Source organism: Oncorhynchus kisutch, linkage group LG15 (assembly GCF_002021735.2).
Source record: "Oncorhynchus kisutch isolate 150728-3 linkage group LG15, Okis_V2, whole genome shotgun sequence".
In the NCBI taxonomy this organism is placed as follows: Eukaryota; Metazoa; Chordata; class Actinopteri; order Salmoniformes; family Salmonidae; genus Oncorhynchus; species Oncorhynchus kisutch.
In genome coordinates, this window is record NC_034188.2 from 8,593,313 (window position 1) to 8,606,928 (window position 13,616).

The window sequence follows — 13,616 nt, forward strand, 5'->3', positions numbered from 1 at the left end:
ACAGGCCCTGATGCTGTCGGTCTTTTGAAGTGCTCTCTCTCAGATTGCTGACCACTCACAACTGCAGACAGTCAACACCTCATTCCAATAGACTGATGCATTTTTGCACAACAACAAAAAAAAAACGTTCAGAACGCCCTCACTGAATAGAGTAACTAGGCAACGTTTAATCTGATCAACAGATGACTGACATCAGCAAAGGGGGGAGGGGTCTCTCGTTTTATTCCTTTGATTGGTCACAATGTGTTTTGTCAACTGACCGTTGTATTCATTAGCTTGATTGTGCGATTTCATGTCAACTCCTTGTCACGTCAAATGTTTGGCTTGACAATGAGCAACAGAGTTGGCAAGAGGACAAAACACTGACACTCAGGCTATATTCATTCCACTATGGAAAGTTTATTTTAAACTTTTCTGACAGGACCAAAAGTTTTTTTTTTTTTACAGGTATTGTTTCCTACTTGTCGGCAAGCTAAAAGTGGGAGGTATGTGACCACTTCCATAAGTAATCTACAACAGTAGATTTGTCATTTTCTGTGATTGTACATTGAAGTTAACTTATTTAAAAATCAGATATCACCTGTTGTTTTAGCATTTATGGAACAAATACCTCGTCATTCTCACCGGCATCCATTTTATACTGGAATTTTCTAGGGGCTTTTTATAGCTTAAACGGAATATACTGAGATCGGTGTTGTTAATCTTGTAATGGGCCATTTCTTCTAGGTTGGTGCGCCTTTCCCCAGTTTAGGGCTGGATTCAATCAATAAAAAAAAATATATATATATATTTTTTAATCGCTGAAGATCCGCGTTAAAATGTAGATCATTTCCGTTTGAGCCGAGACACGCAGCATCTACCGTGAAAGCAGTGTCTGCGACTGCGGGAACATTGCCTTTAGTCAAATCGCGCTACAAAGCGGATCGACAGTGCTACGTATTGATTGAATAGAGCCCGTACACTACCACTATAGTAAGTGTGAAAACATTTAAGAGGGGAAACACAGATGCGATAGGTTTTCCCACCAGCGGAGTACAGTTCGTGTTGGTCTGTCTTTCCTAGACAGCAGAGATGAATATTCCTGATAGTGAACCCATCCATGTAGTACATACCAACAAAGACATGCATGCTGAGCTCTGATAACAGCAACGTTACATTTCAATGGTTTATTCTGCTGTATGTACAGGTCATCCCTAGTAAAACTATTTTTTTTATACAGTATGTACAGGTTAAATCAACCCAATTTCTTATTAAGTTATAATGCTCACGCCTGCAGCAAAATCTTGATATCCCAGAGAGGCTATTAAGTCATCCATCACTCGGGACGCTATGGCTACACCCTATTCCCTAGGTAGTGCACCACTTGGACCAGACACCTATGCACTACATAGGGAATAGGGTACCATTACAGACAAAGCCAGATTGAAATTTAACATTGCTTCCTTTAAGTCAATGGGTCAGACCTCCCTGTAACACGGTCTGACAAGCTGGACAATAAGGAGGATCAATTTTATAGTCACGGGGGAAAGAAGAAGTAACCTTTCACAGTTGGAAGGACAAGTACCAGTGACCTGAGATGTAGAAGCACTGTTCAATTAGTCGTCACTGAACAAGAACTCAGGCCAGGTGTGTCTTTGAAGAAGTCCGGTCTCAGGCCAGGTGTGTCTTTGAAGAAGTCCGGTCTCAGGCCAGGTGTGTCTTTGAAGAAGTCCGGTCTCAGGCCAGGTGTGTCTTTGAAGAAGTCCGGTCTCAGGCCAGGTGTGTCTTTGAAGAAGTCCGGTCTCAGGCCAGGTGTGTCTTTGAAGAAGTCCGGTCTCAGGCCAGGTGTGTATTTGAAGAAGTCCGATCTCAAGCCAGGTGTGTATTTGAAGAAGTCCGGTCTGTGTGTTGAATATGACTCCTCAGTATTGGGTAAACGGGAGGGGGGGGGGGGGGGGGGGGGACAAAACCTGCATATGGATCATAAGATGTCAGGTAGTATTTTCTTTTTCTAATCTTTTATGTGTTCCAACAACAACAAAAAGGTTGTGGAACAACAAGTTGGTCCTTCCTCCTCTCTCTTGGCTGTCTGAGTTTAAACACAAAACAGAGTCAGGAGGAGAAAGGAGAGAAATAAAATACAGCTATAATTATTAATTGGTCATCAAATGTATTGATTGATAAAGTCAGTTCCCAGAATGCACCAGTTGGCATGTTTTAGTGGTCAGGAGGAGGGGGTGTGGTCTCGAGTTTGCGGAGACGACGGCGCCTCAGCTCTGAAGGGTTGGGCTCTCCGTCTTCCCCGACTTCCTCTCCATCCCCCTGGTCTTCACTGTCACCCAACGTGGTAGAGTCTGGCTGGGAGAAACCTGTGGCCCCATTCACAGCTTCAGGTTCAGCGGCTGGAGAGAAGAGACATAGGAGCGCTTTAAAATCCCACTAACGGCTAGTCCGGATTCCTAACTGAATAATTCTGTTTCACAATATCTGTCAGTGAATGGGAAGACTTACCTGACAGTCATTCTCCTGGGTTTCTGCACTAGTGGAGACTTAGTGCCTTCGGAAAGTATTCAGACCCCTTGACATTTTCCATTATTTATTTTTTTATAAATTAGCAACAAGAATGCACTGCACCTGTACTGCTCTGAGAGTCGTTCTCCTGGGTTTCTGCACTAGTGGACGGAGGAGATGATCCGCTGGCCTCTCCAGCCGCGCTGCTGGTTTCTGACTGAGGAGGACTGAGGAGCAAAGGAGAAGCATGATAATCATATGCCAAACAATAAGGTAAATGTTGACCCACAAAAATGAAAACAAGGCATCATTACATGAGTGTGGCGACGGTAGTGAGGTATTGGTCGATGTTGAGCATGGCAGCGTCCAGTAGAGTGTGGATGTTGTGGAGACACTGCAGTCTGGCCTCCAGGCCTCTACGGCCCTCCTGCTCCAGCTCCCTCAGCTCAGCCTCTGACATGGTGGACAGGGCCGGGGGAGGAGGGGGCATGGATGACACTGGAACAGAGCACACAGCATGACAAGGTTATTGAAGATGCCAGCCTTACAGATTTGTTAACAGCCCTCCCCCGGCAACAGCCATCCCCCCGGCAACTTGGTAAATAAGAATGTTGAAAATGGTGGCCAATCTACAGTATATCATGATGGAGGTTTCATTTATAAGTGAAGGAGTAAGAATGACTCTAGCTCTTACCAAACGGTGGAGGTGGTGGTGGCATAGTCAGCCATGGAGCTGAGGGGAATGGTGGGGGTGGGAAGGAGTGAAAGGGGAACCCAGGCATAGGGCCTCCTGGAGCAGGAGCAGCACCGACTGTACTGGCCCCAGTGGTGCCTGATTCACACAGAGAAATTATGACTTCAATGTTCACATGGACACTTTAGGGCTGGTCTCCCAGACCCAGAGGAAGTCTAGTCCTGGACCAAAAAAAGCATGCTCAATTGAGAATCTCTATTGAACGTGCCATTTTGTCATCTAGGTCCGGGAAACTACTTCTTCAATTGGTTAATAGCTAGCTATTATAATAGAATGTCAAAATGCCAGTCCAAGTACCAGAGAGGAGAAACGACACTCACCAGCTCCCTGAGTCTGAGCTGCCTCTGTGGCCCCTGGGGTCTCTGTGGCCCCTGGGGCTCCAGCAGCACCAGCAGGGGGGGCCGCTCCAGGGAAGGGCCCCCAGAAAGGAAACAGCCCTGGGGGGAAGTGGGGCATCATTCCAGGGCCAACTAGAGGAGACAAGAGGGAGACGCATGTCAGTCAGCTGCTTGCTTGGGAGTCAACCCAGTTTATATCTAGTAACTTAATGAAACCATTACTAGGTTAGTATCAGATACACAGTAACTTCTTTAAACCATTACTAGGTTAGTATCAGATACACAGTAACTTCTTTAAACCATTACTAGGTTAGTATCAGATACACAGTAACTTCCTGAAATCATTACTAGGTTAGTATCAGATACACAGTAACTTCTTTAAATCATTACTAGGTTAGTATCAGATACACAGTAACTTCCTGAAATCATTACTGGGTTAGTATCAGATACACTACATGGCCAAAAGTATGTGAATGTCCCTTCAAATTTGTGGATTTGGCTATTTCAGCCTCACCTGTTGCTGACAGGTGTATAAAGTCGGGCCATACAGCCAAGCAATCTCCATAGACAAATATTGGAAGTAAAATGGCCTTAACTGGAGAGCTCAGCGACTTTCAACGTGGCACCGTCATAGGATGCCATATTTCCAACAAGTCAGTCAAATGTCTGCCCTGCTAGAGCTGCCCAGGTCAACTGTAACTGTTGTTATTGTGAAGTGGAAACGTCTAGGAGCAACAACGGCTCAGCTGCAAAGTGGTAGTCCACACAAGCTTACAGAACGGGACCGCAGAGTGCTTAAGCACATAAAAATAGTCTGTTCTCGGTTGCAACTCTCACTACAGAGATCCAAACGGTCTCTGGAAGCAACGTCAGTACAATAACTGTTCGTCTGCAGCTTCATGAAATGGGTTTCCATGGCCGAGCAGTCGCACATAAGCCTAAGATCACCATGCTCAATGTCAAGAGTTGGCTGGAGTGGTGTAAAGTTCGCCGCCATTGGACTCTGGAGCAGTGGAAACGCGTTCTCTGGAGTGATGAATCACGCTTCACCATCTGGCAGTCCAACATCAAATATGGGTTTGGTGGATGCCAGGAGAACGCTACCTGCCCCAATGCATAGTGCCAACTGTAACGCTTGGTGGAGGAGGCATAATGGTCTGAGGCTGTTTATTAATGGTTCTTCGCCCCTAAGTTCCAGTGAAGGGAAATATTAATGCTACAGCATACAATGACATTCTGGACGATTCTGTGCTTACAACTTTGTGGCAACAGTTTGGGGAAGGCCCTTTCCTGTTTCAGCACGACAATGCCCCTGTGCACAAAGAAGCGAGGTCCATACAGAATTTTTGTCGAGATTGGTGTGGAAGAACTTGACTGGCCTGCACAGAGCCCTGACCTCAACCCCATCTAAAACCATTACGATGAATTGGAAAGCTGACTGCGAGCCAGGCCTAATCACCCAACATCAGTGCCCGATCTCACTAATGCTCGTGGCTGAATGGAAGCAAGTCCACACAGCAATGTTCCAACATCTAGTGGAAAGCCTTCCCCTGTTTATAGCAGCAAAAGGGGGACCAACTCCATATTAATGCCCATGATTTTGGAATGAGATGTTCGACAAGCAGGTGTCCACATACACCACATACAAAGGTATCTAGAAACTTCATGAATCCATTACGAGGTTACTATCACATATCTAGTAATATCATCAAACCATTACTAGGTTCATATCACATATCTAGTAATATCATGAAACCATTACTAGGTTCATATCACATATCTAGTAACCACCTGAAACGAGGGACCTTGTTTGCCATATATTAAACGATACTAATTGGCTGAAATGAGCTGGCATAAAAATATACCGGTTTCATTTGAGGACAAAAATGTTGACAGCTGTGTCATACAGGTTGCAAAATAAATGGGAAGAGATTTGTGATGTACCGATTCCATGGCACATGAACTGGTACAAAAAAAAACGACTCTTGATTCAACACTGAGTTTTTCCCAGTTCAACTATTATATAAAAATTACAACATGCACTTCAAGTTAATCTTACAAATAGCAGGGTCGGGCGATCTGGAAAGCCAGTCAATAAATAACAATAATACTCGTAGGAAAGGTTTTCATCTTTAGCTCACAATCTGTGGATACTATATGATTAGAATGGTACATTTTGATGTACATTTTATGTAAATGGTGTGAAACATCACAGCACAATTGAAAGATAAATGGCCCATGGAAACCAAACGAGGTGTCTATTGGTGATAGGTGGGATGGGCTGAGAGGTGGGATTAAAGAGCTGAGGTCTATGGTGATAGGTGGGATGGGCTGAGAGAGGCTGAGAAGCGGGATTAAAGAGCTGAGGTCTATTGGTGATAGGTGGGATGGGCTGAGAGAGGTGAGATTAAAGAGCTGAGGTCTATTGGTGATAGGTGGGATGGGCTGAGAGAGGCGGGATTAAAGAGCTGAGGTCTATGGTGATAGGTGGGATGGGCTGAGAGAGGCTGAGGGGTGGGATTAAAGAGCTGAGGTCTATTGGTGATAGGTGGGATGGGCTGAGAGAGGCGGGATTAAAGAGCTGAGGTCTATTGGTGATAGGTGGGATGGGCTGAGAGAGGCGGGATTAAAGAGCTGAGGTCTATGGTGATAGGTGGGATGGGCTGAGAGTGGCTGAGGGGTGGGATTAAAGAGCTGAGGTCTATGGTGATAGGTGGGATGGGCTGAGAGAGGCTGAGAGGCGGGATTAAAGAGCTGAGGTCTGGTGATAGGTGGGATGGGCTGAGAGGCGGGATTAAAGAGCTGAGGTCTATTGGTGATAGGTGGGATCAAATCAAATGTTATTTGTCACATACACATGGTTAGCAGATGTTAATGCGAGTGTAGCGAAATGCTTGTGCTTCTAGTTCCGACAATGCAGTAATAACGAACAAGTAATCTAACTAACAATTCCAAAAAACTACTGTTTTATACACAGTGTAAGGGGATAAAGAATATGTACATAAGGATATATGAATGAGTGATGGTACAGAGCAGCATAGGCAAGATACAGTAGATGATATCGAGTACAGTATAACATATGAGATGAGTATGTAAACAAAGGGGCATAGTTAAAGTGGCTAGTGATACATGTATTACATAAGGATGCAGTCGATGATATAGAGTACAGTATATACGTATGCATATGAGATGAATAATGTAGGGTAAGTAACATTATATAAGGTAGCATTGTTTAAAGTGGCTAGTGATATATTTACATCATTTCCCATCAATTCCCATTATTAAAGTGGCTGGAGTTGAGTCATGGGCTGAGAGGCGGGATTAAAGAGCTGAGGTCTATTGGTGATAGGTGGGATGGGCTGAGAGGCGGGATTAAAGAGCTGAGGTCTATTGGTGATAGGTGGGATGGGCTGAGGGAGGCGGGATTAAAGAGCTGAGCTCTATGGTGATAGGTGGGATGTTGATGTTTGGTAATGTATTATTGTTATGTGACTGCTTTATATAAAAGTATCATAGCAAAAAAGCTGTCCAAAAAAAAGTGAATATATTTGTCCTCCAAAGAGGGGTTAATAAATTAAACTAAAATAAAACATTTAAATCAAATGAATGAAACTACATTTGACGTTAGACAATGGGCGTGTTGTTTTGTGTGGTGCTACCCACCGTTCCCAGGTGGACCAGGGACAGGGGCGTTGACAGGTGCTGCCGGGGCAGGAGGCTGGGCAGGCGCTGGGGCGGGAGGCTGGTTGGGGTTAGAGGCCCGGAGGACATCCATACGACATGTAGGACACGTCTGCTGTCTCTGAAACCAGGAGCGAAGGCAACTGGGACACAAAATGAAGGAAAAGGTTAGTTAGCTACACAGAGTCTCTAGAACCAGGAGCGAAGGCAACTGGGATACAAAATGAAGGAAAAGGTTAGTTAGCTACACAGAGTCTCTAGAACCAGGAGCGAAGGCAACTGGGATACAAAATGAAGGAAACGGTTAGTTAGCTACACAGAGTCTCTAGAACCAGGAGCGAAGGCAACTGGGACACAAAATGAAGGAAACGGTTAGTTAGTGACATAAAAAGCAGAAAACCAACAGGACCAGCAAACACACTAATGGGACAGAAATGGTGATGAGATGTATTCATATGTTTAATGTAACCTTTATTTAACCAGGCAAGTCAGTTAAGAACTAATTCTTATTTTCAATGACGGCCTAAGAACAGTGGGTTAACTGCCTGTTCAGGGACAGAACGACAGATTTGTACCTTGCCAGCTCGGGGGTTTGAACTTACAACCTTCCGGTTACTAGTCCAACGCTCGAAACCACTAGGCTACCCTGCCGCCCCATATGACTAGACAAATGTAAAAAAATATATATATAAAAACCATTGTATTTTCTACTTTCTGATACCGTTCTGTCTAAAACAGGAATAGTATAGTAAGTATCCATAAAATACCTTGCGTGGAAGATATGGTTGCAAGGAAGTTTCTTGGCTCCAGTCACCATCTCTTCACGACAGATGATACATACGTTGTCTGAAGCCAGCAGATCTTCAGGAGTGGCATCTGGGTAACTGCAGAGATACAAAGAGTTAATAGACCATGGACTAGTCCATCAATGTTTATTTAAAAATATATATTCATCCTAATAAAAGATGAATATGGTAAGAGGAATGATTTTTTTCCCATTGTGGAGACACAAAATAACAAATAAAAAACAGATGCATAGCACACTCACAGTGTATTCATGTTGCGGATAGCTCGCCGTGACATTATTGCGTCCGTAACAGCTTTCTTGAACTGCCTAAAGAATAGAATCCAGAAATTCAAGTGTTCTAATGGTTACACCTGCCTCTAATAACAACAAAACAATCTGTTGGCATGGTAACATATGGAGTCTTCAGAGAGCCCTGGCTCAAAGAATTTAGAATGGTATCTTTATTTTAGGGTTTAGAGCAGCTGTGTTGCTCACCTCATAGCCAGGTACATGGGCCGGATGGCGAATAGGGGGAAGGTGTGCACCTTTATCATGATGGTCATGAACGCCATATACAGGAGGACCTTGATGAAACCTGGGGGGGGGGGGGATTTTAATGTCTTAAGCATCCCACTTCAGTGTGTGTGTGTGAGATATATATATACACACACACACAAAAGTTTGGAGTCACATGGCAAAAACATTTCTCAGGCTATTCCATGCAAGAAATTGCAAAGAAACTGGAACTCTCGTACAACGCTGTGTACTACTCCCTTCACAGAACAGAGCAAACTAGCGCTAACCAGAATAGAAAGAGGAGTGGGAGGCTCCGGTGCACAACTGAGCAAGAGGACAAGTACATTAGAGTGTCTGTTTTGAAAAACAGACGCCTCACAAGTCCTCAACTGGCAGCTTCATTAAATAGTACCCACAAAACACCAGTCTCAACGTCAACAGTGAAGAGGCGAGTCAGATGCTGGTCTTCTAGGCAGAGTTGCAAAGAAAAGGCCATATCTCAGACTGTGTTCTTTTTATTAGCCAGTCTGACATATGGCCTTTTCTTTGCAACTCTGCCTAGAAGGCCAGCATCCCGGAATCGCCTCTTCACTGTTGACATTGAGATGGGTGTTTTGCAGGTACTATTTAATGAAGCTGCCGTACAACGCTGTGTACTACTCCCTTCACAGAACAACGCAAACTGTCTCTAACCAGAATAGAAAGAGGAGTGGGAGGCCCCGGTGCACAACTGAGCAAGAGGACAAGTACCTTAGTGTCTAGTTTGGGAAACAGATGTCCTCAACTGGGATCTTCAGTTTCTTGGCAATTTCTCACATGGAATAGCCTTAATTTCTCAGAACAAGAATAGACTGACAAGTTTCAGAAGAAAGTTATTTGTTTCTTGGCCACTTTGAGCCTGTAATCGAACTCAAAAATCCTCATGCTCCAGATACTCAACTAGTCTAAAGGCCAGTTTTAAGCTTCTTTAAGCAGCACAACAGTTTTCAGCTGTGCGAACATAGTTGCAAAAGCATTTCCTAATGATCAATTAGCCTTTTAAAATGATAAACCTGGAGTAGCTATCACAACGTGCCATTGGAACACAAGAGTGATGGTTGCTGATACTGGGCCTCTGTACACCTATTTAGATATTCCATAAACCAGCCGTTTCCAGCTACAATAGTCATTTACAACATTAACAATGTCTACGCTGTATTTATGATCAATTTAATGTTATTTTAAATGGACAAAAAAAAAATGATTTTCTAATACAAAACAAGGACATTTCTAAGTGACCATGTTCAATGAACATGCTTTTCATTTTCTGAAATATGGCTTAATGTGGATCCAAGAAACTGGACCTTTAAAGTTGTACAGCAAGTGCAGAGTATATTTAGTGATAACAGGTATCATACCAGTGTAGAGTCTATTTAGTGATAACAGGTATCATACCAGTGTAGAGTCTATTTAGTGATAACAGGTATCATACCAGTGTAGAGTCTATTTAGTGATAACAGGTATCATACCAGTGTAGAGTCTATTTAGTGATAACAGGTATCATACCAGTGTAGAGTCTATTTAGTGATAACAGGTATCATACCAGTGTAGAGTCTATTTAGTGAGACCAGGATTCATACCAGTGTAGAGTATATTTAGTGAGACAGGTATCATACCAGTGTAGAGTATATTTAGTGAGACAGGTATCATACCAGTGAAGAGCTCGGTGTAGAGCATGTAGACTGCTTTGTTGTCCCAGGGGTTGTCACTCTGGAGGTCGACAGTGTGGAGGGTGTACTTGATGAAGGTGGTGAACACCATCGTCATCAGGATGGCATACTAAAACAACAGTGATTATTTTGGTAAGAAGAGAAATGCGCGGAATTATTACCAACTGCTTTGATTCATCAAGTCAACAAATATTACTTCCCAAAAAAATGTGGCATGCATGTACCAATAAAGCATCACATATGACAACGTATAGTTTTACAAACCTCAAATCCAAAGACCAGCTGGACAGAGGCCCCTCGTGTGATGATACTGTGACAGGCATGGTTGACAAACAGGAAGTCCAGGACTCCCAGCAACAACATCAGAGCTAGGTGAGAGATGCAATGATTTAGATAAAATGACAGTCAGTGGGTTTCTGTCCATGCCTACCAGTCATTTTGACTAAACACACTAGTATAGGCCTTGAGGTTCTTGCCAAGATATGCCAGTTGTGTTATCAAGTTTCAAGGTCCATGTTTCAGTTTAAATGATGTGCATCCAGGACCAGGTGCAACAGTCTGATATATTTGCATATTAATTTAAGAAACACACTTGGTCCTAAAAACACAAGTTTCACATATCTGTGAATAAATCAGTCACACTCCAATAAGTAGTAACAACTAAAGTACTGATATACACACTGTAGGGTCAATTACACCGTGCTTCTACACCTGCATTGCTTGCTGTTTGGGGTTTTAGGCTGGGTTTCTGTACAGCACTTTGAGATATCAGCTGATGTACGAAGGGCTATATAAATAAATTTGATTTGAATTAAAAGATAACACATACTGTACTGTAAACCACTGAAGGGCCCATTACAAGGTATTGTAAATCACTGAGTGGGCCTTTAACACCTTGAAGAGATATTACCCATACTCACAGAACACCCTGAAGTGGAAGACCCAGGATATATTAGGACTTCTCTCCATCTGAGTGAGAAGTTGGGGAAAATACCATCAGAACAGACAGACATGTGCTTTCCTTTCACATTCATTTCCACTTTATGGATGGTAAACATGTTTAAGGGTAGGGTAAACTCAATGTCTTAACCATGTGAAATATCTATACAAATGTGTTTAACATGTAACAGCCTCTCACAAAGTCCACCCTGTCCTCAGCCAGCCAGTGGAAGCACTTGATGAAGAGCAGCAGGGTGAAGAGGCCTACGAAGCGGGGAGAGAAGTCATCCCTGAACACGGTAAAGGCCAGACATGTCTCTGTGACAGCATACCAGGATCGCTCTATCAGATGCTGAACGGAGAGGAAGGTGAATTTTAGTGATAACCTTTTAAAACACTATCATACTGACTCAAATGTGTACTGGCTTTGACATTTTATTTTCAGATTTTCCTTTCTGGCATGAGTCTAGTAAATATGGTGAATGCGTAACCAAGACAACACAGCTTGGCTCAGCTGTGTGTAGAGGGTATAATGGTTGCAACACAGGCGTAAGCACTAGCAGAATTACATAGAAGTCCAGTGGTAGTTCATTGAACAACACCGATCTAGAACACTAGCAAACCAAACAGGATGTAAACAAATACTGAAATAACATATCATTGGTCCATACCTCCATCTCTGCAGCTCTCAGCTGCCCGAAGAAGACTTTACGCATGAACTTTCCCAACAGGAACACCAACACAAACGCCTGGATGTACAACACCTGACATGAAGAGGAGAGGGAGGGAAAGCCACGTTACAGACCACACATCCGATAAACATGTCAATCAAACAGGGGAATGTAGAGAACTAGTGTGTACTCACTGCCATACTGGGGCTACTCTTGGTGAGGTAGACCACAGTGGGGTAGAACTGGTGTTTGAGCAAGTAGGCATGGGCAATCACAGCGCCAGTCAGAGCCAGACTGGTGGCAGTCACCAGCGCTGCACGCACCATTTTGCAGGCAATATCTAAAGCGGTGTGGTAGGACGACAGGGCAACACAGTCAGGCAATCAGAACAGAGCAGGCGAGGACCTTGACATTTCATAATCCTGGTCGTTGGACAATCCAATGTGGAAATTGTCCAATTGTTTCCTTACAACTCGCTAGCTAACTAACAGCCAGTGAATATATACATGCATGTTGACAGCTGCCTAGGGGGCAAGTGTAAACAGAGAGCGATGATTGAACTAGATTGACACTTGACATCAACAAAATTACATATTCACTCAATTTGATTTAGCTTTAATTTCGCTTAAACTAAATCCTGCATTGTTGAAATGCCAAGTTGTATCTATCAAGCTGGGTAGACGTATCGGTTAGCAAGTAAAGAAGACAGGCTAGTTTAACATACTAGTACCCTATTCAACTCAGCCACATAAAGCTAATAATTAGCGAGTTAAGAGTGTAGTTGAAGGGTTGTGTAAACTAATCTGGCCTGGAAGGGACTGTTCTCTCTGCATACCCAGCTAGTTTAGCTAACGTTACCTAGCTGTACTACTGTCACTGAAGTACGAAACTAATTTGGACAACTAGCTAGCTACCTTGCTGACGTTAGCTACTCACGGTTTCCGATGGCGTTTTCGCCACGAAATGAACTTGCTGAGTTTTGATCCAAACGCCTTGATTGAGGGCGTTCACTAGGATTACAAATATATATATATATATATATCGACTTCCACTATATCACGACCAATTAAGTTCCCATTCTTCAGAACATTTCTGCTGTCTAGTTTACTAACATATATATATATATATATATACACACCCCAGGTGCCAAAGACGCCTGAGTCTCTCGGATACGTGTTTCTCGGCTTGCTCTTCCGAGTTGCCACGTCACTTCCGGGGAAATTTAAACTAGGTAAACCCAGCCATTCAAGGGGATGATTAAACGAAGAAAAACAAACATCTGTTGGAATAGCAAGTTAACTGGCGTAATATTACAATATAAATTGTGACACTCAACCTGAAGAATGTGTCATTGTTGTAGCTAATAGCTAGTTAACTAACGGTCCTCAATGGGAGTGCATGGGTTTTCACACCGGCGTACCCCGGTGGCGTTTTGGCATTGGATTCGTGTACCCTGGTGACCGTTAATAGACCATCTTTTAGTAGACATGCGGCACAAAAAATACAAAAAACGGACCAATAGATGAAGCAGAAATATTTTACCTATTGGGATCTGGCAAATTGCCTTCCTACCACCAATCAAATGATGGGTTTTCTTAACCGTAATGATTGTAGTGGCGCAACCCTTACATTTCAGCATCATAAAAGGTACACAGCAATGCATGTTTTTTTCCAGAAGTTGTCCTAACAGGCAAGCAGGAACAAAACCAGTCAAAAATAACAGCTAAATAA

At 43.3% G+C, this 13,616-nt stretch overlaps 1 protein-coding gene across 4 annotated transcripts; it reads right to left on the bottom strand.

Moving 5' to 3' along the window:
• Nucleotides 1–375: 375 nt before the first annotated feature.
• Nucleotides 376–13,148, bottom strand: LOC109878035 (E3 ubiquitin-protein ligase synoviolin). Of its 4 annotated transcripts, XM_031789570.1 has the most exons (17): nucleotides 13,024–13,072; nucleotides 12,822–12,895; nucleotides 12,080–12,225; nucleotides 11,886–11,978; nucleotides 11,414–11,566; nucleotides 11,196–11,244; nucleotides 10,540–10,643; nucleotides 10,258–10,384; nucleotides 8,546–8,645; nucleotides 8,312–8,377; nucleotides 8,031–8,147; nucleotides 7,246–7,406; nucleotides 3,565–3,714; nucleotides 3,185–3,322; nucleotides 2,805–2,988; nucleotides 2,614–2,717; nucleotides 376–2,381 (listed from the first exon to the last, which is right to left on the bottom strand). In XM_031789570.1, the coding sequence occupies exons 3-17, from the start codon at nucleotides 12,209–12,211 to the stop codon at nucleotides 2,197–2,199; spliced, it is 1,863 nt and encodes a 620-aa protein (XP_031645430.1). In that variant the 5' UTR covers nucleotides 12,212–12,225; nucleotides 12,822–12,895; nucleotides 13,024–13,072; the 3' UTR covers nucleotides 376–2,196. The 4 variants fall into 4 exon arrangements, with proteins under 4 accessions (XP_031645430.1, XP_031645429.1, XP_031645431.1 ...); XM_031789569.1 differs by having other exon boundaries at nucleotides 12,822–13,085; XM_031789571.1 differs by lacking the exon at nucleotides 12,822–12,895 and having other exon boundaries at nucleotides 956–2,381; nucleotides 13,024–13,148.
• Between the last annotated feature and the right edge of the window lie 468 nt (nucleotides 13,149–13,616).